Source organism: Brachyhypopomus gauderio, chromosome 17 (assembly GCF_052324685.1).
Source record: "Brachyhypopomus gauderio isolate BG-103 chromosome 17, BGAUD_0.2, whole genome shotgun sequence".
In the NCBI taxonomy this organism is placed as follows: Eukaryota; Metazoa; Chordata; class Actinopteri; order Gymnotiformes; family Hypopomidae; genus Brachyhypopomus; species Brachyhypopomus gauderio.
The window spans coordinates 16,487,673-16,513,058 of record NC_135227.1 but is presented as its reverse complement, the minus strand read 5'-3'; the positions used below and the strand labels follow the sequence as shown (position 1 = coordinate 16,513,058).

Below are 25,386 nucleotides of genomic sequence, written 5' to 3'. Positions count from 1 at the left end.
TGATAATTTTTCATCATGTATTTCTAAAAAAACAAACAAACAAAACAGATGCTTAGAATTGCAAGTTTGGGACATGATACTACCTTTTTAAATTGTAGTGACACTACTATTCAATTCCCAGTATACCTTTCAGGAGGCTTGATCTGACTTGCAAAACAGGAAATTGTCACCAAAACTTTTTAGTGACTGGTATTTATCAAGTTTTCAAACCAAAATGTGCGCAAAGTCAGTTAGCTGAAGTCATACGTTATTTGCGAAAAAATCACAGGAAATTAAGGGGATTTTCACTAGGGCTCTGGCTTTCATGTGTTTATTTAACATAACAAGAAGTTGTTTGACATAACATGTGAAAGGTTGCATGGCCATGTTCTCAAACAGCAGATCTCTTCTGTCCTTGGCACATTTTATTATTATATACTTACGTCATCAGTAATGTCAAAATTTGGAATGGTCAGAACAGATCAGTGAAACAGATGAAACATTTTCAGTAGTTTTATTGAAAAATGCCTCTTCTGGTCCAGAAATAAATAAGAAAATAAGGCTGTGGAATTCACAATGTGCAGTTAAAACATAAAAGAGCAATACTATGACCATAGTACTGATTCAAATTCCAACTGCATTGAAGGTTGATAAAAAAAAAACAAACAAACTATATTCTGATTTTAAAACGTACTTACTAAATATACAACACAGTCATGCAATTCCACCTTTGGTAAAAAAATGAGCTGTGAGTTGGTATACACAGATAAATATTTAGAATAATGGAAAAAAAAGCCAGGTCTTACAAGGTTTTAGAAATGAGAATGGAATTAGATCTGAAAGTCTTCACCGATGAGCATAAGATGAAATTGTATTGCAATGAATGATTCTATATTTTAAAAATTATGATGTGTTGAATCCTTTGGGTCAGTCTATACAGCTTAATGTTAAGACATTACATTGAATACTGATCTGGGGTTAGTGCACTCAACAGGAGTCGCATATAAACATACAAAGGAGTTATGTTACAGATTTGGGGACAGTGAGCAAGCACACAAGTTTCTTAACATTATCAGGAAATGAGGGTTGAATATCAGCCTTATTTCCACTAAACCTTGTTAAATTTGCATATGCATGAAGCATGATCCAATAACGACACTTACTTTTGGATACTGTCCTTCATGCAAATAAAATTCGAAGGTACTTTTTTCTCGGTTTATGTTTCTATCCTTTCAGTTTTCTGTCTTGATAGTGATCTCTTTCCACGCTGGTATCGTAAACCGGGGGACTGTATCTCTGTCACAGTATCTTCTGACGCTTCCTCGGGAATTGCCACAACATAGGGATCGGGCTGAGGTGGGTATTGGCCTGGTCGGAAATATCGTTTAGCCAATTCAACATGTGTAAAGAGGGGTTTAAATCTTTGCTTGTATTTGGACATTTCAATTTGATTTAGAGCAACAACTTGTTTCTTGATCTTGACCCTGGTCTGTGTTTACAATCTTTGCTAGTTCTATACCATGCCTTAACCTACAACTTAGTATATTGTACAACCAGAAAAACTAGTAACCAAGTGTTGAGGTCAAGTGAAGATTGACCAGCAATTCTGTTCCTTATGGCATGGCGAGGTAGCCTATTATCCTACAAGACAATTCTCAATGAAAATAAGAGAAATACGTGATATGTTTGAACATAACATTCTCCAAACATAATCAAGGAGATCGTGGTTACATGTACAAATTGCACATGCTACATTTTTTTAACCTGAGTGGAGGCTGTATTCATCAATTGAAGCAAATTAAGAAAATAAGAACAAAAATAAAAGATATAAGGGTTATGATGGCAGTCAGCAAGATGCAAGTTATGGGGCCACAAGCTCGATGACACATTAACCCACTTTAGTCGACTGTGACTGAAATTCATTTACAAGGCATCAATAGTTTATTTACAAACACCTCACCCTCATCCATTATCACCACTGTTGACCTCAGCTATGAAATCCTCATGGTTAGTAGTTTACATGCTTCTTCAGCAAAAGGAAGCTCTCTCTTGCTGTGTGTTGCTTTGGAGTTCAAGATGCAACCAGGCCACAGGTAGGCAGCTATCACTGACGCCTGCCTGCTAGAGTAGCGGTGAGCTGGTGTTAGTGGCAGTCCAGTCCCTTCTTTGCTTTGGTTTGGTTTTAGAGTTGGCCAGCAAAAAGTTCATTAATCAAATCCATGGTGGTTATCCTTAAAAGCTTATTAGCTAGTTTGCAGATCTCTCAGACAGGATTTGCGTTTTTTTTTTTTTTCAGGATTTCAAAATTTAAGGGCGACAGGCAGAAATGGGTTAACCTGAAATGGGTTAAAGATGGTGTTAGTGTAACAATATTGTTTCTTTCCTTTATTTGTGAAAAAATGACATGCATGCACATTAACTGTATAGTAACACTTATTTTAAAACAGCTTGTGAGATAGGCCTATCACTCAACTCTTTGAGACACACAAACCAGTCAGGCAAACGATCATCTCTCCCTGACGCTGACGCTCTTACCTCCGTATCCCTGTCCGTTGTACGGGATTCCTACACACTGAGAGGAATCACAGTAACCAGGGGGTCCAGGTGGTCCTCGGATTCCTGGAGATCCATGGCGTCCTGGTGGTCCGGTGGGCCCGGATGAGCCTGTTGGACCTGGGGGGCCGGTCTGGGACACGCCTGGTGGTCCTGGAAGAAAGCAACAAGATGGGGTGCACAAACCATCAGAGACCCACTGACATCACTTTTAAATCTAAACTAGAAGTGGAAGGGGGAAAACTGGTTTCTAGCACTGTAATTTAAATATTTTGACTGCTCAATTAAAAGGGAGTAAGGGGAAAAAAAACTCTGTGGACCCCCCCTCCCCTCTTCTGTCTAGACAGCTCAAACCAAGTTTGGAATGATTTCACCTCCAGCTCCCAGCCTCACACACTCTAAAGTCAGCACATGTGTTGTCAATGAAGCCCCTGTAGGCAACGCTGTGAGTAACAGTCTGACTAACCCCCTCATGAAGGTGACTCCGTGGCTGCATCCTCCTTCTGTACTACAGTCTTTCTCATACTCCATTCACAACGATCTTGGCTGGGGTTTCTATGAGGGGGAATGGCTTCAGTGAACTACTGGACATTGGCTGGTTTACTTAGCTTTAGTGTTAAGGAACCTTTGGGAATGGGGAGTTTTAGAGTAGCATGTTGAATAGTAATTCAATTTGGTGACCTATAAGTGAAACTGTCTAAGACACTTCATGTTTTTAGATCTCTAGATGATGAGCTACACATGCTTTACAGTTTGCTGCTACAATAGATCTTTAAAAAAAGACGTTTCCTTTGTAACAAGGATGTCTACATCAGTGACTATGCTCCTTATTACAGAAAACCTTAAACACCTCTTGAAAAAACACTTTCCGTATGTCCATACAGTGTGTAGTAACTTCCTAAAACAAAGCTTCCTTAAAGTCTTTCATATAGAGAATCAGCATGACACCCACTATTGTATAATAATGGAAACTCTGCCTAGTTTTTGAATAATGGATTCAGTTCAAGCTCTTCATGTGTGTCCAGACTCCAAGCTCTTGATTGATAATGGAGTCAAATTCACATATGTGTGAAAACATCTGTGTGGGCCACTCATACGCAAGACTGACATAAATTTCAGAAATGTTTTGCTGGGAATACTTTGACTACTTGAAGGGAAAGTGTATAAAGCACAGCTGGCCCATTTGAAATTCATAAGATGCATTTAGGTGCATCTCAGCCTCCGTACCCAGCCCTGTCCCTGGAGTACACTTCTAGAGCAATCTAAACACTTTAGTTTCAAAAGGTGGCGTCATCATTAAGACACAATGTACAGACGATAATCTCCGACGCTGGAGATCCATGATCAACTAGAGAACGGATTCCAGAAACATTCAACATGGACAGGAGAACAAATATGTGGCCTTGTCTGGATTTCAAAATGTTCCATCGCATTTGTCATCTGCAGTGCGATTTCTGGATGTGTGAAGCATCAAGGCTATTTAACCAAGCATCTCGGTCCCAAGTCTCCTAGCACAACCTGAGATGGTTCTATTCCAGCTTTGAGTGCATTAAGCCATCAGTCTTCAAGCAGGCTGATGTTTAACTTCACTTCCAGGCTAAGGCAACAAATTCTAAGCCTTAACGGAAACAGGCACTTGTCAAAATGTTTGCTTTTTCTTCTACTAAAGGTTATCAGGCAGCGCTCCTCTTGGCCTGGACTCTTTGAGTCTGCTGTGAAAACGCCTCCTTTCCAGTCAGTTGTGACCCCAGTTGTATTACTCACCGGGTGGTCCGGGTGGTCCTCTCTGTCCCCGCGTGCTCACGCCTGGACTGCCTCTCTCACCCTTCTCTCCTGGCAGCCCTGCAGTGGTGAGGTGGTCAGAAAGACACTCAGAGCAGCAACGCCATGGTGAAATTTACACCGATCCCCCCCAACACAACCAGCACCATGCCAAGCAGCGACTATGGCAACTATAATGATACCAACCATAACTACTTTAACACAATACACATAATACCCTTTTTTGAGACAAGAACATATGGATGATATTAAGGCAAAGTGTATGAAATCCCAGCATTCAAATCGATCTTTTCTTGTGCATGGTTGCCTGGAATAAAACACTGTTTTTAGTCATTAGACCATTTAAAAATTTTGCAACCCTTGAGCCATTATCAGCCAACCAGCAGGAGACAGTTTGGCTCTTACACACAAGATAGGAGCCCTGTTAAAAAAGGCTCCATGTGTTACTGCTGCTTGCTGTTTTTACTGGAGCGTTTTTTTTCTTTTATTTTACAATACACGCACCTAATAATTTACTCAGCTATAAATCAAGGCAAATCACACATATGCGAGGGCACCAGAAATTGTATTTACTTACACAAAGCTGGAGTGCAGTAAATTACCTTTTACAGCAGTGAATTCCCTTCAGTCAGATGTGCTTTGCGCAGTAAGTACTCTAGAATCTAAGCCCCTTTCTCTTTTGCCCATTGACCAGGCTCTACTAATACCATAACTCATAAACCATTCTGATCGGTGCACTATCTAAAGAATCCATGCTATGAAGAGGGTGATCATAAAAGGTCCATCAGGCAACAGACTACTCAGATCTGTGTGGGGGCATGGAGGGTTGGGGAGCATTAATAAAAAAACCCACATTCCTCAAGAACGTATGGAGCTCATACCTCTTTCGCCTTGAGTCCCTGGTAAACCAGGGCTCCCAGGGAAACCACTGCGTCCAGCCTGTCCTGGTTCTCCACGAGGGCCCTGTTCACCAGGAAGCCCTGGAGGTCCAACAGGACCTGGACTATTAGAGCGGTAGCCACTGGGAATCTGGTTCAGCATCATGTCAACTCTGCTCATTTGTCCTGGGGGCGAAGCAAAAATATTCCATAATATATCTGGAAGTGCCAACATAATGTTTTTGGGTCTGTTCATGGGGAAAAAAAAACAACATTACATTACGCGGATGCAAAATGATACACAAAAGGTGTTCCAGCTATGCTGAGGAGATAACTCACTGTTAACTAGCTGCTCACAGACTTGTCTTGCAATGGATCGCATCATGTTTTGTGAGGCAGTATCACCCTAGAGAACAGAGACACAGGTAAATAAACCGAGGTCTGAACAATCTAACCCCTCGCGTGTTAATTTTGTGTCGGCCCAAATAAGAAGGGGCACACTTACCCTCTCTCCCTTTTCTCCTTTCACACCAGCAGCTCCCTGGAATTGACAAAGCGTGTGAGATGAACAGAATATAACACGTTATTCATACACAAACAGAACCGCTTTGGGCTGCGCAGTCGGTATCCATCTTTGCTCCTTCGTTTATGTAATTATACAGGTTCTAACACAGTACACCTACTGGGAATCCTGGATCACCAGTCTTGCCAGGTTTTCCGGTGATTCCTGGCATGCCGGGCGCTCCCGGGCTTCCCTGGAAAGATAAAACCCATTATGCACTCGTACTGAAACACTGACACTGAAATGCCCATCGTGTGGGAATGGGCTTTGGCTTCAACTGTAGTCACTTTACTGGACATGAGAGATTTATACAAAATAGCATGTGCAGATCTATAATTCAAGTTTGGCCTACTAAGCACAAACATATGAGGACCCTAGACAGCGGTTTCAGAGCGATCAGTATTTAAAACTTCAAAATGTATGAGATTGAAGTTCTGGACAAAAGCCCAGTGGCACAGTGGAGCCATTAAGTGGAGTCGAGGGGAAACCACGAAACAAAAAATGAGATGCACACTGGTTTTGTTTTGTTTTTTTGAATGGGACCCTTGGATGTCAACTGCAGATGGTGCTGCTGAACCCTGGGCCATATTCTAACTGTCTAACATCAATTAGAAACTGAAATTCTCAAAAACACTGAAACAGATTTGTAAAATGTTTATTACACACCATTTGTCCTGGTGGGCCTCTTGGTCCAGACGGGCCTTCTGGTCCTGGTGGCCCCTGTGCAGATAACACAAGCAATCACAAAGTCTGCAACATATGCATGGTAACAACTCCAGCAACAGATTATCCAGTCAGTGGGAATGTTTAAACATATTCCAGAGGCGAGCCTAATACAAAAGTCTAAGTTGAGTGAGACCAGACATAGCATACAGCAAGAAACATAATAGAAGGTGTTCAAAAAAGTGTGTGTGTGTGTGTGTGTGTGTGTGTGTGTGTGTGTGTGTGTGTGTGTGTGTGTGTGTGTGTGTGTGTGTGTGTGTGAACAATAGAAATGCTTCAGTTGAACTAAAAAGTCTTACCCTTGCTCCAGATGGCCCAACGGGTCCGAGAGGCCCAGTCACACCAGGAGGGCCCTGAACAGAAGGAAGGAAATTTCATAATCCAGTAGCTGTCTTAACAGTTCAGTTGAACTGGTAAAACAAATATTTCAGCATCACATGCTATTTACTGGTAAAAGTGGTACAACTGTTTTCATCCTCTCCATGCTGTCATCCTTTTCAGAAGTCAGAATGGTAAAAAATTGCTGGAAGGTTCTGTGATGTGAACTGCCCACTTGCACACCAAGCTAAACATTCAGCGGTGATATTTGTTCCGTTGAAGATATTTCTTCTTCTGAATGTGTTCCAACTCAGTTAGCAGTCACAATCTTAAATGTTTTTAAGAGAAAAAAACTGAAGCACAGCAAAATGTTGGACAGCACATTCTAGTGAGCTTCAAGGAAAGTGACTGCTTCTTGTTTGCTAATATTTCCAAAAACAAACTGACCATACATTTCAAATGGCAACAGACATGAATGTTTCTATTCAACTTCAATGAAAAGAGAAAGATGCTTTTCTCTCTCCTCAGTACTCAGAGTCCTGTGAACTCTTCCAGAGCCCAGACGTAGTGGATGTATGCAACATGCAGTAATCTATGCTATCGTAATAGCATGCACATTAAAATAATCAGCTCTTTACAAACCACAAAGCATAACCTGTTATGCATAAGGCATTTGTCTGCTAAACCTATAAAATAAATATCTCAACACCCCACAGAGTACTTCGGCTGTAAACCCAATACAGCTGCAGCAAAATTCCTCTGTATTTCCTGTGCAACACAGGAGATGGAAAAGAGAAACAGAAATAGGACTTACTCTCTGACCAGGTAGTCCTGAGTCACCAGAATCTCCCTTTGGTCCAGGCCGTCCCTGAAAATTACAGGAAAGACGTGAACTTTTACGCTGGGACCACAACTCTGCACCACACAATCCTGAGTTCTGAAGGGAATGACAAGGAGCAAGTGAGCAGTGCCTTGGCTAAAATAAATAGGTCTGTAGTTTTGTGATTTTAGTCATAAATCAAACACAAGCAGCCAAGCTCATATTTTCAATTACCTTGCAGCATTCAAACATCCCACCCCCCACCCCAACACACACACACACACACACACACACACACACACACACACACACACACACACACACACACACCCCATGAGAGAGAAATGAAAACGCTAAAGACCACTGGGGACAAAGTGGAAAAGTCTGTGAGTGAGGACTGGCAGGACACTTGGCAGAATCGTGCGTGCTTAAACTCACCGGTTCTCCAGGAAGAGACAGTCCGTTGGGCCCTTGTGGACCTGGTGGTCCCATCTGGCCCGGGGGACCTTGCTCTCCACGTGGGCCCATTGAACCCTGAGTGGTGAAAACAGATGTGGTCAGACAGTAAGCAGCCAGTCACCATATTAATCATCTTTCTGTTGACCCCCAAAGGACAAGATGAGCAGGCCAGGGCAGCTGCTAACAATTAATAAGACCTGGAAAAATGAAGGTGGATAGAGTCATTTAAGGAATTAAGGAAACAGGAGGACAGTACAGTAGTATAGGACTGGATAAGTAGTCGGGTCATAAAGTACTAAGATGGGATGATGGTGCCTATACTTACTCCAGGGCCAGGATCACCCCTATCACCACGTGGGCCTTTCGTTCCAGGGCCACCCTGGAAAACAAAGAATAGTAAGGTTCAGAGGTCTACCAGTGGAGGATTTCATCACTGAACCAGTCAGGGGCCTCTTCAGGGAGATAAGGGGATGTGCTGTGTTCACACATTCAAGGCTTCTCCTGCAGGGTTCTCCAGTTTGGTTCCAAAGACATCTCCTGATATATCTTTAAGCCCCTGGCTGCTAACAGCCCACAGTGTGAGCTATGCTCATGAACATCAACACCTTGACTAGAGCCCAAGCATAATAACACAGAAGAAGTGCCCCCCCACCCCCCAAAACATGACCCTTGACTTAATGTAAAGAGCAGGGGGTGCACGTCCAGGGCAGCTATTGCAGAAACACTACACCTCTCTGTCTTCACCATCAGACACAAAATTTGCAGTGCAAACATAATGACTTTAGAGACCTTGGGGGAGGTGGGCGATGAGAATCTAATGGGTTTACCGGAGGCCCGGCGGGCCCTGGGGGGCCCACGCTGTCCTGAGTGCATGTGCAGGAGTGAGGAAGAGAGGGGCACTTGGCTTCATCTCTCTGGAAAGAAAAAAGAAGAAAAAGTATTTTGTCAACACATCTGTACTTTTAAGTATTCATAAAAATAAAAGGAAGAGAGAGAAAGAGAAAGAAGAATGAGTGCAACTGCTGTGCATGACCTCATGTAGTGACCTCAATGAGGTCACAGACTGGACCCCTGTGAGTTGTTTCTCATATAGTGACCTCAGTGAGGTCTCAGACTAAACACTGCATAATACGGGGTCATGGGGGACCAGTAATGAGAGGGAAAATAAAATTACAATAAGCATGAAATGAAATCTCTTTACCCTTTAACTTGAGAGAAATGGATCAAGTGCTGGCGTCTTATTAGTAAAGTCATTGATGGTAATTGTAAAATAATTGCGTGGACATTAGCTTCACTGTCACTGTAATGTATTCAAATGTGTTCTTCCATAGATGAACAAGGAGCTTTTGAACCGTTCATGCAACAGGAAATGTGGACTTGCTTTTCGTGTTTTTGAGTAAATTCAGGCAACATGATCGTTTGTAGTATCTGGTCTCCATATGGTCAGAGTGACATGTTGTTGACATGCAAGGAATTACAATTCTGATTAGTCAAGCTTTGTGTGATCACACTGCAGCGACCCGTTTCTAGACCATTTAAATTCACAATTTTATGTATATTCATTCAAGGCCATATGACGTGCAAATCTTCTGTAATAAAATGACCGATGCTTTACATAATAAGATCTATGTCTAGTGGATTTACCCCTTCAGTCTTAAAAACTTAAATTCACAGGCAAAAATCTAAACGTCTTTTAGAAACACTCTTCCAAAAAGTATTCTGTGATATTCTGCATATAAAAACTAAACATTATATAAAACTACTGCATTAAATACCAGAAAATGGGGAGTTGCTTGAGTAGCAGCTTTCGGTGTAGTTGTAGGTCACACAACAGCAGTGGCAGCATTACAGAAGCACTTCATTTCTGCTGCTCCACACTACACAAAGCTCTCAACCCAAACACCTTCACTGAGACTTCGCATCTGCACATCTGCAGAGGTTTAAAGAGCGTAGATGAACTGCAACTCAAACTACGGATTTCACAGAACTCAAATCCACAGAGTCTGTTGTAATTTGCCTTGTTGGCTCAGAAGCACGAGGACGCTCATCTGTACGACAGGCACAACCAAAACGAGAGCAGCGGGGAGAAGAGCGGCGCTAGTTGGGGGGCCGTGCAGTGTGGGAGCTCCACTCACCGTCGCTGGAAGGTCACAGCATTTGTCTCGACTCATCCATCCCAGGCTGCAGACAATATCAAACATCTGGAGCTGGAACTACAGGAGAGAAAAACCAAAAAAAAAAACCAAATAAAAAAAGAACAGAAGCGGATGTTACAGATGGCTCCCATTGAGCCGCAGGATTTAAACACACACCCAAATGCCCACATGCGCGGCAGCCGCAGTGTGCTGGAAAAGCACATAAATGAGCAAACGGCAGCACGAGCTGCAAGAACTTAAGCGTAAAGCTGGTGGAAGGACGGCCCTGGAGATCATAGCAGCAGGTCCTATTGTTCTACCGTGTCCACCATACGCACCAGGAGAGTGCGCTGGCTCTGTTCTTCGTTAACCTTTCCTTTGTCTCCATTTTCTTTATTTACGGCAAGCTAATTGTGCGGCGGTCTTCCAACGATATTTACAGTTTACGCCTACTGACTTCAAAGGCAGAGCGAAGAGTGAAACCGAGAACACACATTGGCCGGCTCGGGCATGAGCACTCAGCCAACGTGACGGCAAGAATTAAAACCAAAGAGTGGTGGAATAACTCCAAAAATGTGCCTAAAAAGACCCATAAATGAGACGAAGACATTCCGTACTTTTGTCTCTGTTTTTCACTATTAGGTATCTTTCATATTCTTGGATTACGGGCATGTGGACTTACCGTAGCCGACTGCCTCCTGGCTCCACCAGATTTCGCCATTTTACCAAGCACTTCGTAGCCAGCCGTGGAGATGTTGCCGGCCTCCTTGATCTGCTTCTCTGCCACCTCTTGGCAGTCGATGTTCAGCTTGACGCTTTTCGGTGAAATGGAGATATGAAGCTGCAAAGGCAGGTATCATTAGCCACTGTGCATGTGACACGGCAGTCAAGCCCTATGGTACACACTTGTACAAATGCCAAGACAATATTCTTTGAAGACATTTACGCAGACAGTTGATTTTTCTCCATGTCAGACACTAATCTGATCTAATATGATCAACACCCTTGAAAGCTAATCAGCACACAATCACATCTGACCAGATCTTCTCCATTCAGATCTGGAACACATTCACAAACTGCCTAACTGCCCTCGTCCTGCATATAAAGAACTAAATGAAACACACATCCGCTGCTATGTTGAAGCGTATAAATCTGTTTCCACCTTATAATTATAGATTATTATTGTTGTTACATGTAACACTGTGCTATTGCTATGCATGGGAAAAAGTGTCAGTTGGATTAATTATACATAAACAGATTCAACCGCTGTAATTTTCCTTTCACATGTAAAGGATGTGAGTTCTGCTCACGTCGCTCCATTTCCAGATGTCTTTTTCCATGCTATTCTTGAGGTGTAACTTTTACTGTCGAGGGCAGCACAACCTGACTCTTTTATCACCATGCCCATCTACTGAACACACTCTCAACCACGACACCCACCCCATGTTTTCTTGCACCACTGGTCAAAGAACCAGGCATGCTGAAATCCCTACGTTTGCCTCAAACATCAACCCACAAGCTAGCTCATATTTTCTGGCAAACACGTAGTACATTACGGCCCACATCTTTCGCGAACAGACCCGCTGTTTGACTGCCCACTGGGGACAGGGTCTGAGGTTCTGGTTTGGATACAGGCATCATCATGAACTTAAAGCCTTATGGAAAACAACTGGTTCAAATGTAACCGCACAGCTGGGAAGGAGAGGTCTACTCGACATGGTAATACGCATAACAAATACAATTAGGTAGTAGAATTAGGTATTATCTGGACACTTGCAGCTGTAATATTCCTTCAAAGCATAACTTCATCTATTATGAAGTGTTCAGATGTTCGTGTGTTCCTCAACAGAGGGTCAGAGATCTGAATTAAGGCAGCATCTTCAGGCAAGGCTGTCTACAGTGATAAAGTCAGAGAAGCACAAGGCACCGACCACGGCCTTGCTTTCTGTTCCACCGAGCTCCTCCCGAACAGGCTACTGCGGGTGTCTGCATGTGGTTTCATTTTGGCCCTCCGCTGCACCCTTTTGCCACGAAACTCCTGTCAGTGTTTCATAATTCCTATCTGCCTCCATTTCATGCTTGCTGAACATGGTTGTCTCCCTCCATTTTCCATCTTGAGCCTTGATGACAACTGGGAGGAAGGAAAGTCTTGTGTCCACCCCTGGTCGTGCGCCCACCTTCCCTCGGGTTTCATCAAGGAGAGCCACTCGTTGCCAAGAAAGTATGAGATCTCAAACACACCGTTGAGAACATGACAAGAAATGAACGCAAGCCTATGGAATGCGTCCCAGCGTCTACAGATTGGCCATCTCTGCACTGAATTTTTGGCTATCATGCGCCATCGTCTTGCCTACAGAAGTCATGTCAATTTAGCTGTTGGCAGAAAAGCATTTAATTCATTGGTACTTCCATTACTTACTGATGTGGTTTCACGCATCATTAAAGCGATTTGTAGTTTCAGATAAACAGAAGGATTTTGTGAAAGACCACTGAACGTGGTACAGGAAAAGCTGAAGATGAGAAACGCCCCGAGCTATGTGGTACTGGGCTGGGTCAACCAAGGGCAGCTAGTATCTGCTTTGATGGATCTCCCTCACTGCTCTCGTTGAGAAGGATGTGAACACTGGCGTGGTTCATGAATTAGACCCATGAATGGAAAATGCGAAAGGGTGAAACGCCACCACAGATAAGAATGAAGCGATTGTAAAACTCTGGCCTGGGAAAAGCTCCAGAACAGAGTAGCTAACTGCCGAAATGCCACAATTTAAGAGACAAACTCAAGCAGCAGGAACAGGCTCAAAGTCAGCATCGTTTCAGGTTCGTGGTAATTGGAGATCGTGACTGATGTTTCTGATTCTGTGGAAAATGTCAGCCCAGCATTGGTAGTGTAAGCATGGCCAAAAGCTACAGGGAAAGCTGCTGGCGTCAGGACAAGAAGGTCCCTGGAAGAACCTCCATGTAGATTTTACACTGGACAGAGAGGAATCCTATGGGAGCAATAACACTCTTACCGATTTTATCATCACACGCTCACCTGTACCCACTCCTCAGTCACACTGCCAGGCACTAGATTATTTCTAGATTACTTCAATATTATTTCTGCATTGTCAGGGAAAAAATGAAGTGGTCTTCAGTTTCTAATGGGTGTGTTACTTATACAGTGACCCTACACAGGATATATCCCTTTTCTTCAAATGTACATACACATTATGGTTTGCCACAATGATGAGATTTTTACTGCCATGGGACCAGCCTGTAATCTTTTGACCATGTTGGTGAGGTAAATCCAGGCGTCTCTAAGGGAGGTTAATCTGTGTGGCAGTGCCCCTGACAGAGGGGAAGTGACTAAATACACAGTAGACCACAGCTTCAAACCAACAGCCTACAACTCAAGAGGATAGCAGCTCTACTAAAGTCGGAGTTTACAACTGTGAATCCTTAAAAAGTCAATAAATAACCAACATACACACACACACGCCCGCACGCACGCAGGCATGCACACACACACACACACACTGTGTGTATATATATATGTATATATATATATATATATATATATATATATATATATATATATATATATATATATATATATATATATATATATATATATATAATCAACTGTGTGTGTGTGCTTATGTTTTTGTAATTCTGGTTCATCATAAAACAACAAAAAGCTCATTAATCTAGAAACTAGAGGATTAAACTTCGACTCATCGTTTGTTGAGTAAATGGGAATCGGGTACTAAGAAACTTCACAAATACGATAATGCAGCTCTTAAAAAACTGAAACAGTTCTAATCTAATATTACACATGATTCACATCTAGCAAAACACCTCAACTGTCCTAATGTTCTGGAAGTGGGACATAATACACAAATTAGGAACACTGTTAATGCTTTTTAATGAAATATAAACAGAATTTCTTACCTTGTGGAAGCTTCCGTGAAAGATCCTCTTGACTTTGTCATTATCAAAGGACACTTTTTGGAGTTCTCCTCTGCTGTCCTTGTTGTAGAATGTGATTACTTTGCTGGAAGCTAGAAACAGAAAATAAAAGGAATGTTATGGCCAGGTTGGTGAGACAGAAACGTTACAAAAAAAGACAGGACCACTGCTTCATAGGACTGGCAATTCAAGTTATGGATCTATGGTCTATGACCCATGTTCATAAATTATATTATTTACAAAGTCAAGGTGAACTGGAAAGTTGAAACACAGCTGCTAGGTAGGTTTCATCAGCCCCACATATACACACACACTGTTTTGAATTAAGAAAAGGTCTTACGGTCAAGAGTAAGTCCAACTTCAGGGTTATTATTGCCATCAGCAATCTGCCAGAGGTCGAAAGCATCTTTGGGGGTGTCGGGGAGAAGCCGGAAGAGCAGAATGAGGGTGTAGGCTCGAGGTAGTCCGTCTGGATGGAGTTCCCTTGAACCAAAACAATCATTAACATTGCATCTCTATCAATGGCAACATGACTTGAATGCCCACAGCATGGAAAAAAAATACAAATACAATAGCCGTGTCTGCATAGTAATGCTGCTATTGCCAAGCTGATGATGGTGAACAATTGTATGAGTTATTGAGGGAAAAGTGAAATCAAATGTTCCACACATCTGATAAATTGAGAACAGGACACCATATGCACTCCAACCTCTTGCAATAGAGACTCGGACGAAAACCAGAGTGTGAAAAACTGAGAAAGACTGCAGGCTTTTATGAAATTGCAACATATTGAAAGTATTTTCCTCTTTGTCCATTGGTGCTAGAAAATATTTCCATTTGCACAGTTCACTACCCATGCACAAAATACCAATTATTAAAGATAAATGAAGGGATCCCACTTTGGCCAGGGACCTTTACATGGAGGTCTTGGGCAGCTTCACCATTAGAACTATATGTCCTGAAATGAGGATTCTCCACTCATGACATATGTGGCTTAACTAATTTGGAGAACATTTCTGCAACACAGTGCAGAGGAACAATTCTTTTCACCAGCTGGCACCTCTTTTACAACCTGGGGGGAAATAACTAAAAAGAACAGGGCCTGTGCTACACACCAAGAAATTGCACCCAGGGAACCCCAAATGCTGAAGCCTTTGAAGATAATTAACCTTTGTTAATAATTGCAGTCACTTGTAATGATTAACCATTCCAGTGTTTTAAATGGGTAAAATGGGCCCTCCGGGGGCGGGGGGTGGAGAGAGAGTGTGAAGAAGACGGGTCGAAAAAAAGAGAGAACACATCAATCTTCAACCTACTTAGTGGGCTGAGAGATGAATGCATCCTTATGAATTCGGTAGGCAATGAAACTGTTGAAGGAGCCCGTTTCCATTGAGACCCCATTCATTCCAGCATATGTTTTGTCAGTGATGTTAAAGGCCTCAAGCATCCTGAAGCCTATACAAGAAGATTTGAAACAATGAGATGCACTGCAAGTTACCAAAAGTCCTTTGATATTTGGTAGTAGTAAATTTCTCTGGAAATGTCAATAGTATATAACCATCAGTTCTGTATTTGTTCTAACTATATTGATGGGTTTTACCTGGTGATGTGAATCCATCCAGGTAAATCAAAGGACATGCTTTAGGAGGCAAGAGCAGAAAGAAACACCATTGTCAGTCAATTTTGTGTCGAGGAGAGAACGAGAAACAGAACGTGAGAAAAAGAAACGCCTCATACTTGATGTTGCCGTTTCGCAGATGAACGTAATGAGGTTGTCTTGTATCTTCACGAACGCATCGTAGTCGTCGACGATAAAGACGTGCCTTTCGCTAGGCTTGCTCCCGATGTTCCTCAGCTCTGCTGTGTCCACATCGGCCACGCCCACGACAAACACACTGTATCCTGTGGAGAAAAGAAACACTGCCTTTAGAGGTCATTTATCTAAACATGCACCTGAGCAAACATCAACATAATGCTGCTGGTAGCATTTTGGGTTGTTCATGGTGAAGATTGTTTGCGGTCACCTGAATGCTGCAGTGCAGATGCACTTTTCTTAACTTCATCTTGAGAGCGCCCGTCCGTCACGACGACCAGAACCTTCGGAACATTTCTCCTCATCCCGGCGTCCGACGTGAATACCTTCTCTCCAACATGCTTCAGAGCAGCTCCTGAAATGTTCAGATCCCACAGAACAGAGTTTTTACACAGACGATGATTTATCCTACTGACATGAAAAGAACATGAAAGATATTAATAATGTGTCTGTGTATGTAAAAGCAGAATACCTGTAAGAGCAATTTAATTTTCTAAGTACCATTTATTTATAATTTAACCAGTCATTACTATGACTTTTAATTTCTTATCAAAATCATCCAATAGTTTTTCCATTCATTTTTTCCATAATTAGACCAAATGGCAGCTCATAACACTGCCATTTTCTGCAGTCAGTTACCACACACCTGTTTTAGTGTTTCCTCCTCTGTAGTTGACCATTTGCACGGCGGACAACGCCATTCCCTTATCGTGGTACGTGTTCAACTTGAACTCAGTCTTGGCATCGTCGCTGTACTGCACGAACGACACCTGTTTCCGAAGGGAAGAAAGTTATGTGAAGCATAGGCTTTTCCACCCAGGGCTTGATCAGCACCAGCCAACTCAACCCATTAAGTGTTCCACGCACGTGTGGTCAATTACGGGCAGACTGAAAGTTCACGAACCTGCATGCCCTCGTGACTGACGACATCGAAAGCCCCGATCATGCTGAACACGAACTGGAGCACTTTTCCGAAGCTGTCATCACCAATGCTCCACGAGCCGTCGATGAGGAACACCAGGTCAGCTTTAGCACCCTTGCAAACTACATTGGGTGGCAATGTTAAATGGAGGGCACAAGGAAAATGGAGAAAACCCACAGCATCCAGCGAGCACATCTAGAATGACAATCATGATTCTACATCACGCTTACCCTCGAGGGCAGCAGGGATCGTAGGAGGTGGGGGAGGTGTTGGTGGTTCTGTAGGGGGGGCAGTGGGCTTCACCACTAAGGAGAAGGAAAACACACAACCAACAGCAAAACATTAGTCATTAATATATGTCAGTAGATCTAATATAGAAGAGCATGGGTTAAATGTGTCATGGAGTTCACTCACATGTGCGCTCTTTAGCACTGACCCCAGGTCCCTCCAGGTTGGGAGTCTGAGTGAATACAGTGGCATTGTACAGCGCATCAGAGTCGAGACCGTCAAAACAGTACTGGTTCTCCGCAGCGGTGATGGTGACCTCCTGTGCGCCACGGTTAGAAGCTGCCAAACAACCAGAAGGGAAAGTGGAAACCGATGCCCAAAACACTTCAGTAAAGAGTGCTAAAAATACTTAAAAGGATTCTGAATGACATAAGAGTCAGGTTTTGAAAAACATTCACAACTCACGGTTAAAAGGGTTGACTTTAAGTCTGTAAGAGGTAGCAGCTCGATGCGGAGTCCACTTAAGGCAGAAGGAGTCATAACCAACGTTGTACGTTGTGAGGTCGGTCACATTCAAGTACACTGGGTTGAAAGAAAAAAAAATGCTGGGGGTCAGTGTAAAGAGCTAATATTCTTCAGCCCGTTAAAAGCCTGAAAAAAAAATGCTGCTTCACATCTATGATATATTTATGTATTTTAATATGAACATACAGGTAGTTCCTTGGCCAACAAGAGGTCCACTTGTGCCTGCGTCGTACTGGGCATAGACCTTCACATCATATGTGGTGCCAGGCTGGAGGTTGTGCAGATTGTGTGTGACCACATCTCCCACGAACACTTCTGTGAAGCTATCAGTACCTGCAATTTACACAAGCAGTAACATGCCTTAGCTACTAGACACCGAGGTGAAGTGTGTGGAGTGTGTGGGGGCGTGCGGAGACTCACCTTCTTGTGCGTAGGCTAGCTTGTAGCCATTGACCCTCGCAGGTGCGGGGTCCCAAGACACACGGAAACGAGTGTACCACTCATCGGACACACGCAGGTTACGTGGCCCCAGGAGCCCCACTAAAAGTGACACATAAGACAGTCAAACACACCAGACTCAGAGTATGACTGGAAACCATTCTCAAACGTGAAACAGACAGAAACACTGAAAAGAAATGGAAAACAGTAAAGGGGACTGGCTGGGCCTTAGGGTCTAAATCTGTGATTATTTCTGGACTGAATATGATTGCTGTATTTGTGTTGAGACTCTTTATTCTTAGAGGAGGAGTGCTCTGGGGAAGAGCCACTTCCGAATGTCTGGCGCACAGTTGGACTCCCAAGCAATTCCTTTTCAACTGGAGTTCAGTCCAGTGTCGATGATGATGACCATGGTGCTTCCAGGTCATCGTTTTATTTCTTGGGCATTGTGGGTATGTGTACATGGAAATGGTTTAAATGCATCTGTGTGTGCACTGATGTGTTTAGAAGTGATTACATGTGTGCCCATCTCCAGAAAGCTCTCCTCCGGGCCCGTCTCCATAAACAGCCACCACGTTGATCCTGTAAGGCGTGTCTGGCTCTAGGTTCTGCAGGATGATGTTGTTTCTGTTGCCAGGAACACTTGTCTATTGATGATTAAAAACAGATAGAAGAAAATTACCCACAATTGCTCAAGATTGTACTTTCGGAGAAACCGCTGTGAACAGTTGCATAGTATTAAAAAATACGAATAAATAGAAATACATGGCAACTAAAAGTGTGCACTGGCTAAGAGCTGTGGAGGGCCACTTACGAACTCCTCGATGGGATCTCCTGTGGTGGGCGCATAGCCGATGCGGTACTGCTGCACGGGCCCGGCGGCCGGCTCCCAGCTGACGGTCAGAGTGCTCGTGCTGGGGTCATACACACGCATATTCCTGGGGCCACTGCGCGGTACTGCGTTCGAAGAGCCGTGAACACCGCCATTAGACACCGAGCAGTCAGTCTGCGTTGTCCTCAAGACGCTAAGACCTTACAGCCACTGAAAAGTGAGACTAAGGGCAGGACTTACGCGTTTTGCCATTGTCGTTTGCAGAAGAGCCTTCTCCATCAGCATAGATGGGAATCACCCCGACTGAATACTCTGTGTCTGGGATTAGCTGCTCCAGTAGGGCATTGTGGGTGTTTCCTGGAACAAGAATCTATAAGACAATAAAAACAATGTAAATACCAATGACGATTGAACACCGAGACAGGAAAAAAAAAACACCCTTTCAGTATAACTTGACACTAGTTTTCTTTGGAGCAGGAAGGCTGAGAAACCAAATACCACAAATTAGAAACAAGTCAATTCACTGTTCATGATATTCATTTCCGCCAAAAACTTGCTGATTGAAATGCTTGTGGTTACCCATTAGGCATCCTGTCCAAAATGGAATCAAGACCATCACTAGTGATGCCTGCAAGCTCTGTGTACAAGAGGCTTCTCTTCTACAGCCATCATAAAGTTTAAAGTTGCACAAACGTGCCTTTGATGTGGCAATTTCCCAGAAGGTGCTGATACAACAGGCTGTGCTGCTGTTTACAACCATCTCAGCACTCAGTGCGTATGTTCCCTGGCCGTGGGGCGAAGGCAGAGAGGGTCTGCAGCACTGGTGACCTCTGATCTAATGGATTAAGTGGCCCTCTCCCCCTCAGCCTGCCAAGCACTGATGTCACATATTAAACAAAGGCCTTAAGGCTCTGTAAGGTGTGTTAACGGTGGAAGCTGACTCTCCCCGCTCCCTCTTCAGGTCTTTAACTTTAGCACAAACAGTATTTTCTGGCAGATAATCACACTGGGTGCCTAAGATCTGGTGTCCTCAAGGTTTTAAGTTAATATGGAAGGAGGTAGGTGAAGTCATTGTACAAGGAGTACTTCAGTGAGATTGGAGTGTACAGAATCTGTAAAGAGAACAATTACAGTGGATATGTAAAACTGGCTAATATTAGGAAAAAGTGTTTCTGTGTGTTTCAGAGTTAGTCTGGAATTCAGTGAAGCTTTTGTGCTTCAGTATGTCCCAGTCGTGGGCATGTTTGTATTTATGTGTCAGGCAAAAGAAACACATTTAATGTGTCTTTTTCAAGTTCAGTCATGTCTGATATGGATGTCATGGGAAGACGTGATGTCATGCCATGAACACAAACAATTCCGGTCGTAATAGAGTAAAAATCAATGGGTCATGGTCAGCCATGAGAATAAGAACTAGACCATAAATCAAGCAATAACAAGCAGAAAATAAAGCAGACTGCCCGTGAGCGTGTATACTCCTGAGACGTGCCCTGTTCCGACCCCACGGTGTTGCCATGACGGCACAGCGTGACTCACCGACTGGGGGGGGCGGGTTCCGGTGAGCGGGGCATAGGCGACCCGGTACTGCTGCACGGCTCCTGCTGCGGGCTCCCAGCGCACGTTCAGAGTGTTGGTGGTGGGGTTGTACACCTTGACGTTCCTGGCAGGGGAGCGCACCACTGGGGGGGGGGAGAGCTCGTCACACACAGCTCAACTGACAGAAGCAACGGCTTCGCTAACTGAGAATTAGACACGCCGACATGCAGTTACAGCTAGCAGCTGTGAAGAAGAAAACTGGACAGAAAAAAGCAATCTTGTATTTTCAAAGCTTTTTGAAGATAGTGCTATGAGGATTAGTCCCTAACGGAGAGCAGAATCAGTCTGTAAAACAAGTAACTTCACAAGTCCCTTTAGTCCCTTTAAACCACAGCAGATACGCATCATTCAACATTAAGAAGACAATGTCTGGCCACCACTGCTTTTACAAACACTAAAAGTCACTATACAAACAATAACCAACACAGACACACAGAGCACTCAAGCGATGATACATTCTCGTGAATTCAAAATCGCAGAGATCTCAAAATAAATGATTTCGGGGGGTGGGGGGGGGGGGGGGGGGGTGTTTTGCATGTTGTAGTGATTTTACTTAAAAGTGACCGAGGTTAAATCATCCCTCTAATTTGATGCTAGCTGGGCTGCGTGCTGCTGATACACGCTGCATGCGGAACAAAGAAGCACTCATTATGTAAGTCTTACTACAAGGTAACCAAGCAACAAGAAAACAGTGGCCAACAGTAAAGCCTGTTAGTTGCACTTAGCATGGGGCAGTAAAAGAATGTCTTTTATGTCTCTGCATCTTCCTGTGTTTCCCATATAAGGAGGAAAATTGCTCACAGATACCACAGGATCCCAGCACACACACACACTACCAGTCATTAGCAAACATAAAACAGGACTTGTTAAGACTGTCGTAAAAAAATATATATTAATAGGGCTGCCAATTCATCAGCATTCTTGGATTAGTGATTAATCCAGTATACGTAACTTAAGGGCCTTTGTAACCTGCCTCAACAGATCTGCTTGTCCATCACAAAGAATAAAGTGTGATTTGGGCAGCCAAAATGTTTCTGTCAATCTAGCCTAATAGAATATGAAGAAACAGACAGCAAGGTGAGGGGTGGTGTGGGGGCTGTTTGGACTCACATGTTTTTCCATTCTCAGTCATGCGTTTGCCCTCTCCGGCTGCATACACAGGCACCACCGATACGGCATACACAGTGTCTGACTGGAGATTCTTCAACACGGTGTTGAAGGTGTTCCCAGAGACTTGAGCCTGAAGCAGACAAAACCCAGGGGGGAGGTCGCAGTCATTTCTACATTCGTGTTTGTTGACCTCTCAAGGTCCCTGAAGCCATTCATGAGTTGGTCATGTATTTATATGGCGCAGGTAGACGTGAATCCACACAGAGAAGTTAGAAGTACAGAGTTAATATCCTGGGAGAGATTGTGTGGGTGGGTACCATGTCTTCTGGGCCTCCTGGTGCCGGGTGGTAGTAGATCCTGTACTGGCGCACGCTGCCTTCCGCCGGCTCCCATTGGACATTCAGAGTGCTGGTGGTGGGGTCAGTGACCTGTAGGCTTCGTACTCCTCCAAGGGGCACTAGGAAGAGGTGTTTAAGAAGGTCACCTCAGATTCAGGTCAGCAAAACGCACCTATTATGAAACGTTACATTCCACTCTGCATCCACTCCTGAATCATGTTATATCATTACAGTGCCTCTATTAAGAGACATAGGAGTGGCATTTGGGATATCAGAGGACACTTACATGTCTTTCCCTGCCCAGATATGTCCTTGGCATCTCCATTTGCGTATATGGCTGCCACAGTAATGTGGTAGGGCGTGTCAGGAGTCAGCTTCTGCAGGGTAATTGTGTTCTTCTTTCCACCAATCTGAGTCTGGATGGGAAAGTGTGAGAGTCAATAAAAAAATGTTCTCAGATGACAGCCCATTATTTAGGAGTGACTGCCTCTGCTGAGATAATAGTTGAGAGAAAGAAGACCATGGGTTTGAGCTTTTCCAGCAGTGGTTTAAGGCCAACCATGACTCCTTCATTTTCCTGACGGTGTAGCAACAAATGAGGCCAACATATCTTGAAAATCTAATGAACTCCAGCTTGGTTGAGGTTGGGATGGCCACAGCCTAAGTAAATTCTATTATTAATGAAGCATTATGTTGGATTTTCTATTAAAGCCTAATGTAGTCGTAAGATAAATGACCTGAGAACAGGCCTTGTTTCCGCAATGGACTTGTTGAATTATGCAGATTCCAACACAGATAAGACATCTGGCCAGCAGAGAGAGAAGCTATAAGCCACTGATAGCCTATCAAAAACAATACTTATAATAAATAATATTGATAATCTGTTTCATTTAGACAAATTCAAAGGCTAGATTTGGTGGGTTTCCTCTTAATATCCTGAAATTTTGAAATGTAATTTTCTTGAATGTCCTGAAAACATTTTGATGTCTTTTCTTATTCCTATGCCAGTGTTAGAGTATTCAGTAATGGCCAAAAAAAGCCAATGAGTACAGACATGGTGTAATATCTCTCCAGTCAGTGGACTCACATGATGTGCAGTGTGTGTTTATGTGTGTACGGTGAGGGGCCTTGTTGTTGCAGAGTGGAGAAAGGATGAGGGGAAAATCCACAACTCACGTCATTATCTTGACAAAATGTCGCAAATAGAATCATAATAAAAAATGGGAAAATAATTGTTTCATAAGAACCTAAGGACTATTTGTTCTCATCTACACCTGAGCAATATTTTGGTAAGGTAGAGAATGAAAACTATTAATCACTGAGGAGGAACATAATGAACCCATTAAATCACTTTTACTATTTTCAGATGTTATTACAAGAATGAAACCTCACCTAAGTGTCAAAGGTTCACAAGGCCTTCATGTTCCACTCAAAGGATTTAAACATGTAAAACTAATCAAATTCTTTGGAAATCTTAAAATTCTTTATCAGCCATGAGAAAACCATTAAAATAGATAAATATATGTGTGTTCAAGGTGTTCAATGTTTGCTGGAAAGAATTGTCAGGTAATGCATCAGGTGACTTACCGACTGAGGCCTGCCACCAGTTGTAGGTACGTATGTGATCCTGTAATTCAGCACACGGCCGGGAGCGTGATCCCATTTCACTGTGAGTGAGGTGGTGGTAGCGTTATACACCTGCAGGTTCTGAGGGGGACCGCTTGGAGCTGTGCAGGAAAAGGGTCATGTTTGTTAATAGATGCCATAATGACAACCTGACAACCTGACAACCTGCGTTTAGCGTGTAAGGTCAAAATACTCACGAGGTGTGATTATCTTGGATACTATGAAGGTCAAGAAAAGAGATAAAAGGAAAAGTTGATCAAATTCCAAGTAAAAAAGATTTGCCACGAACATAAAAGTATATTTTTGACAGGAGTACTACATTTTTCATTGACAAATGAAGCAGTCCTGTATGACACACTGGCCATGTGGAGAATGTGGAATGCTTGTCTGGCCAGAATTGAGAAGTCATGTGAGAAAAAAAAAAAAAAAGAAACAAGAGGCTCTCGGGGAATGACACGGCCGTTTCCATAACTCACATGTGCGTTGACTTCCCAGAAGATCCTCGCTCTCTGATTCGTCAGGATAAATAGCAGTGACGGACACATCATACAGGGTGTCTGGTTCTAGATCCTCCAAGACGTGAGTGGTATCATCGTTGTTCAGGATATCCTGAGAGAGATAAACAGTGAGAGGTCACATATTGAGCATTAGCGCTAGCAGACCCTCCACCGTTCAGCCTCAGACACCTGGGAACCGTACATATGCCCAGTTGTTATCCCCGGACATTTTCCAGCCGATGCGGTAGAGGGCGACGTCAGGGGCCCCGTGCTCCCAGTGGGCCCGGAAACTGGTCTGTGTCACCTCGGAGAACCTCAGGTTCTGTGGAGCTGGGACAACATCTACAAAGTCGAGGGCAAAGTATAAACATAAGTTTAGAAGTGAGCAGAGGATTTGTTTACGCTTGTTAAGACTTGTTTTAAGTTTGTTAAGAAGTCTAATAAGGTATTAAACTGTAGGGAATTTGAGTAAAAGTGCATTTACTGCTTTATCTGTAAGCAGAATGTTTCAGTCCTAATATGGCATTGTGTAAAACTAAATGAGATTTGTCAGGCACCTGTGATGGCTTGGTTAATCATGGGGTTGCCAGTTCCTGCGTCATAGACTGGAGTAACAGCTACGTCGTATTCAGTCTGGGACTTGAGGTTATCCAGGCCTTTTGTTGTCACATCTCCATCCACTTCAAGCTGTATGTGAAAACGAGGTTATAACCATAACATAAAACGCCACCCACAACATAAGGGTGAGTAAGCATTTTATTTACGAATCATCTGCTAATGCTTCCATGACAGAACTTTACAATCACATTTAAACAATTTACAAAGTGAGGTTTTTTCAAACACTTGGGTTTTCTCCACTAGTAAACATGTCTGTGAGTTTGCTCCTGTGTCTCAGCCTGTGAAACGGAGTTCGAGCAACATAATGGGTTTGATTCTTGGTGAGCATACATATTGATTAAAAAAAAGACAGGTAGGGGATGTAAGCTATGGAAAGGATCATCTTCAAAACATTGTCAGTCCCCGCTGGGCTTTAGACCGCCATAAACCTGAACTAAAATGATCAGAAAAAAATCATTTGAACCCATGGCCTCCTGGGAGGAGAATGTACTGCTTGTTCCAGCGGAGCTGGGTCTGAGCTCTTGATCCAACCGTGCCCCATCATTTCGATCAGGATTAGGAAAAGGGGCTGCTTCTCCTATTCCCAGCACTGACGGCACTTCCTGACACTCTAGGTAGCCTGTGCCTTAGCCAGCCCGCCGATGTTTACACTTCATCTGTTTGGCCCCTGCACTGAGAGTTACGAG

General features: G+C 43.3%; 1 protein-coding gene across 4 annotated transcripts in view; it reads right to left on the bottom strand.

Moving 5' to 3' along the window:
* Positions 1-476: 476 nt before the first annotated feature.
* Positions 477-25,386, bottom strand: part of col12a1a (collagen, type XII, alpha 1a) — a 54,457-nt gene continuing 29,547 nt past the window's right edge. For 3 of the 4 annotated variants that reach the window (XM_076978524.1, XM_076978526.1, XM_076978527.1), the window contains 40 exons: positions 24,640-24,769; positions 24,285-24,424; positions 24,062-24,194; positions 23,783-23,803; positions 23,547-23,686; positions 22,246-22,375; positions 21,939-22,078; positions 21,622-21,751; positions 20,452-20,594; positions 19,156-19,285; positions 18,898-19,040; positions 18,601-18,730; positions 18,066-18,185; positions 17,832-17,978; positions 17,586-17,702; positions 17,307-17,459; positions 17,123-17,197; positions 16,875-17,014; positions 16,617-16,740; positions 16,182-16,325; positions 15,895-16,059; positions 15,758-15,796; positions 15,474-15,612; positions 14,498-14,640; positions 14,140-14,249; positions 10,892-11,050; positions 10,210-10,287; positions 8,902-8,988; positions 8,400-8,453; positions 8,054-8,149; positions 7,610-7,663; positions 6,777-6,830; positions 6,421-6,474; positions 5,876-5,947; positions 5,698-5,733; positions 5,532-5,598; positions 5,196-5,378; positions 4,297-4,374; positions 2,515-2,685; positions 477-1,347 (listed from right to left, as the gene is read on the bottom strand). In XM_076978524.1, the coding sequence (XP_076834639.1) occupies positions 1,196-1,347; positions 2,515-2,685; positions 4,297-4,374; positions 5,196-5,378; positions 5,532-5,598; positions 5,698-5,733; positions 5,876-5,947; positions 6,421-6,474; positions 6,777-6,830; positions 7,610-7,663; positions 8,054-8,149; positions 8,400-8,453; positions 8,902-8,988; positions 10,210-10,287; positions 10,892-11,050; positions 14,140-14,249; positions 14,498-14,640; positions 15,474-15,612; positions 15,758-15,796; positions 15,895-16,059; positions 16,182-16,325; positions 16,617-16,740; positions 16,875-17,014; positions 17,123-17,197; positions 17,307-17,459; positions 17,586-17,702; positions 17,832-17,978; positions 18,066-18,185; positions 18,601-18,730; positions 18,898-19,040; positions 19,156-19,285; positions 20,452-20,594; positions 21,622-21,751; positions 21,939-22,078; positions 22,246-22,375; positions 23,547-23,686; positions 23,783-23,803; positions 24,062-24,194; positions 24,285-24,424; positions 24,640-24,769 (4,521 nt within the window). In that variant the 3' untranslated portion in view covers positions 477-1,195. Of the gene's footprint in view, positions 2,316-2,514; positions 2,686-4,296; positions 4,375-5,195; positions 5,379-5,531; positions 5,599-5,697; positions 5,734-5,875; positions 5,948-6,420; positions 6,475-6,776; positions 6,831-7,609; positions 7,664-8,053; positions 8,150-8,399; positions 8,454-8,901; positions 8,989-10,209; positions 10,288-10,891; positions 11,051-14,139; positions 14,250-14,497; positions 14,641-15,473; positions 15,613-15,757; positions 15,797-15,894; positions 16,060-16,181; positions 16,326-16,616; positions 16,741-16,874; positions 17,015-17,122; positions 17,198-17,306; positions 17,460-17,585; positions 17,703-17,831; positions 17,979-18,065; positions 18,186-18,600; positions 18,731-18,897; positions 19,041-19,155; positions 19,286-20,451; positions 20,595-21,621; positions 21,752-21,938; positions 22,079-22,245; positions 22,376-23,546; positions 23,687-23,782; positions 23,804-24,061; positions 24,195-24,284; positions 24,425-24,639; positions 24,770-25,386 lie in introns of all 4 variants that reach the window. The other variant, XM_076978525.1, reaches the window with a different exon arrangement.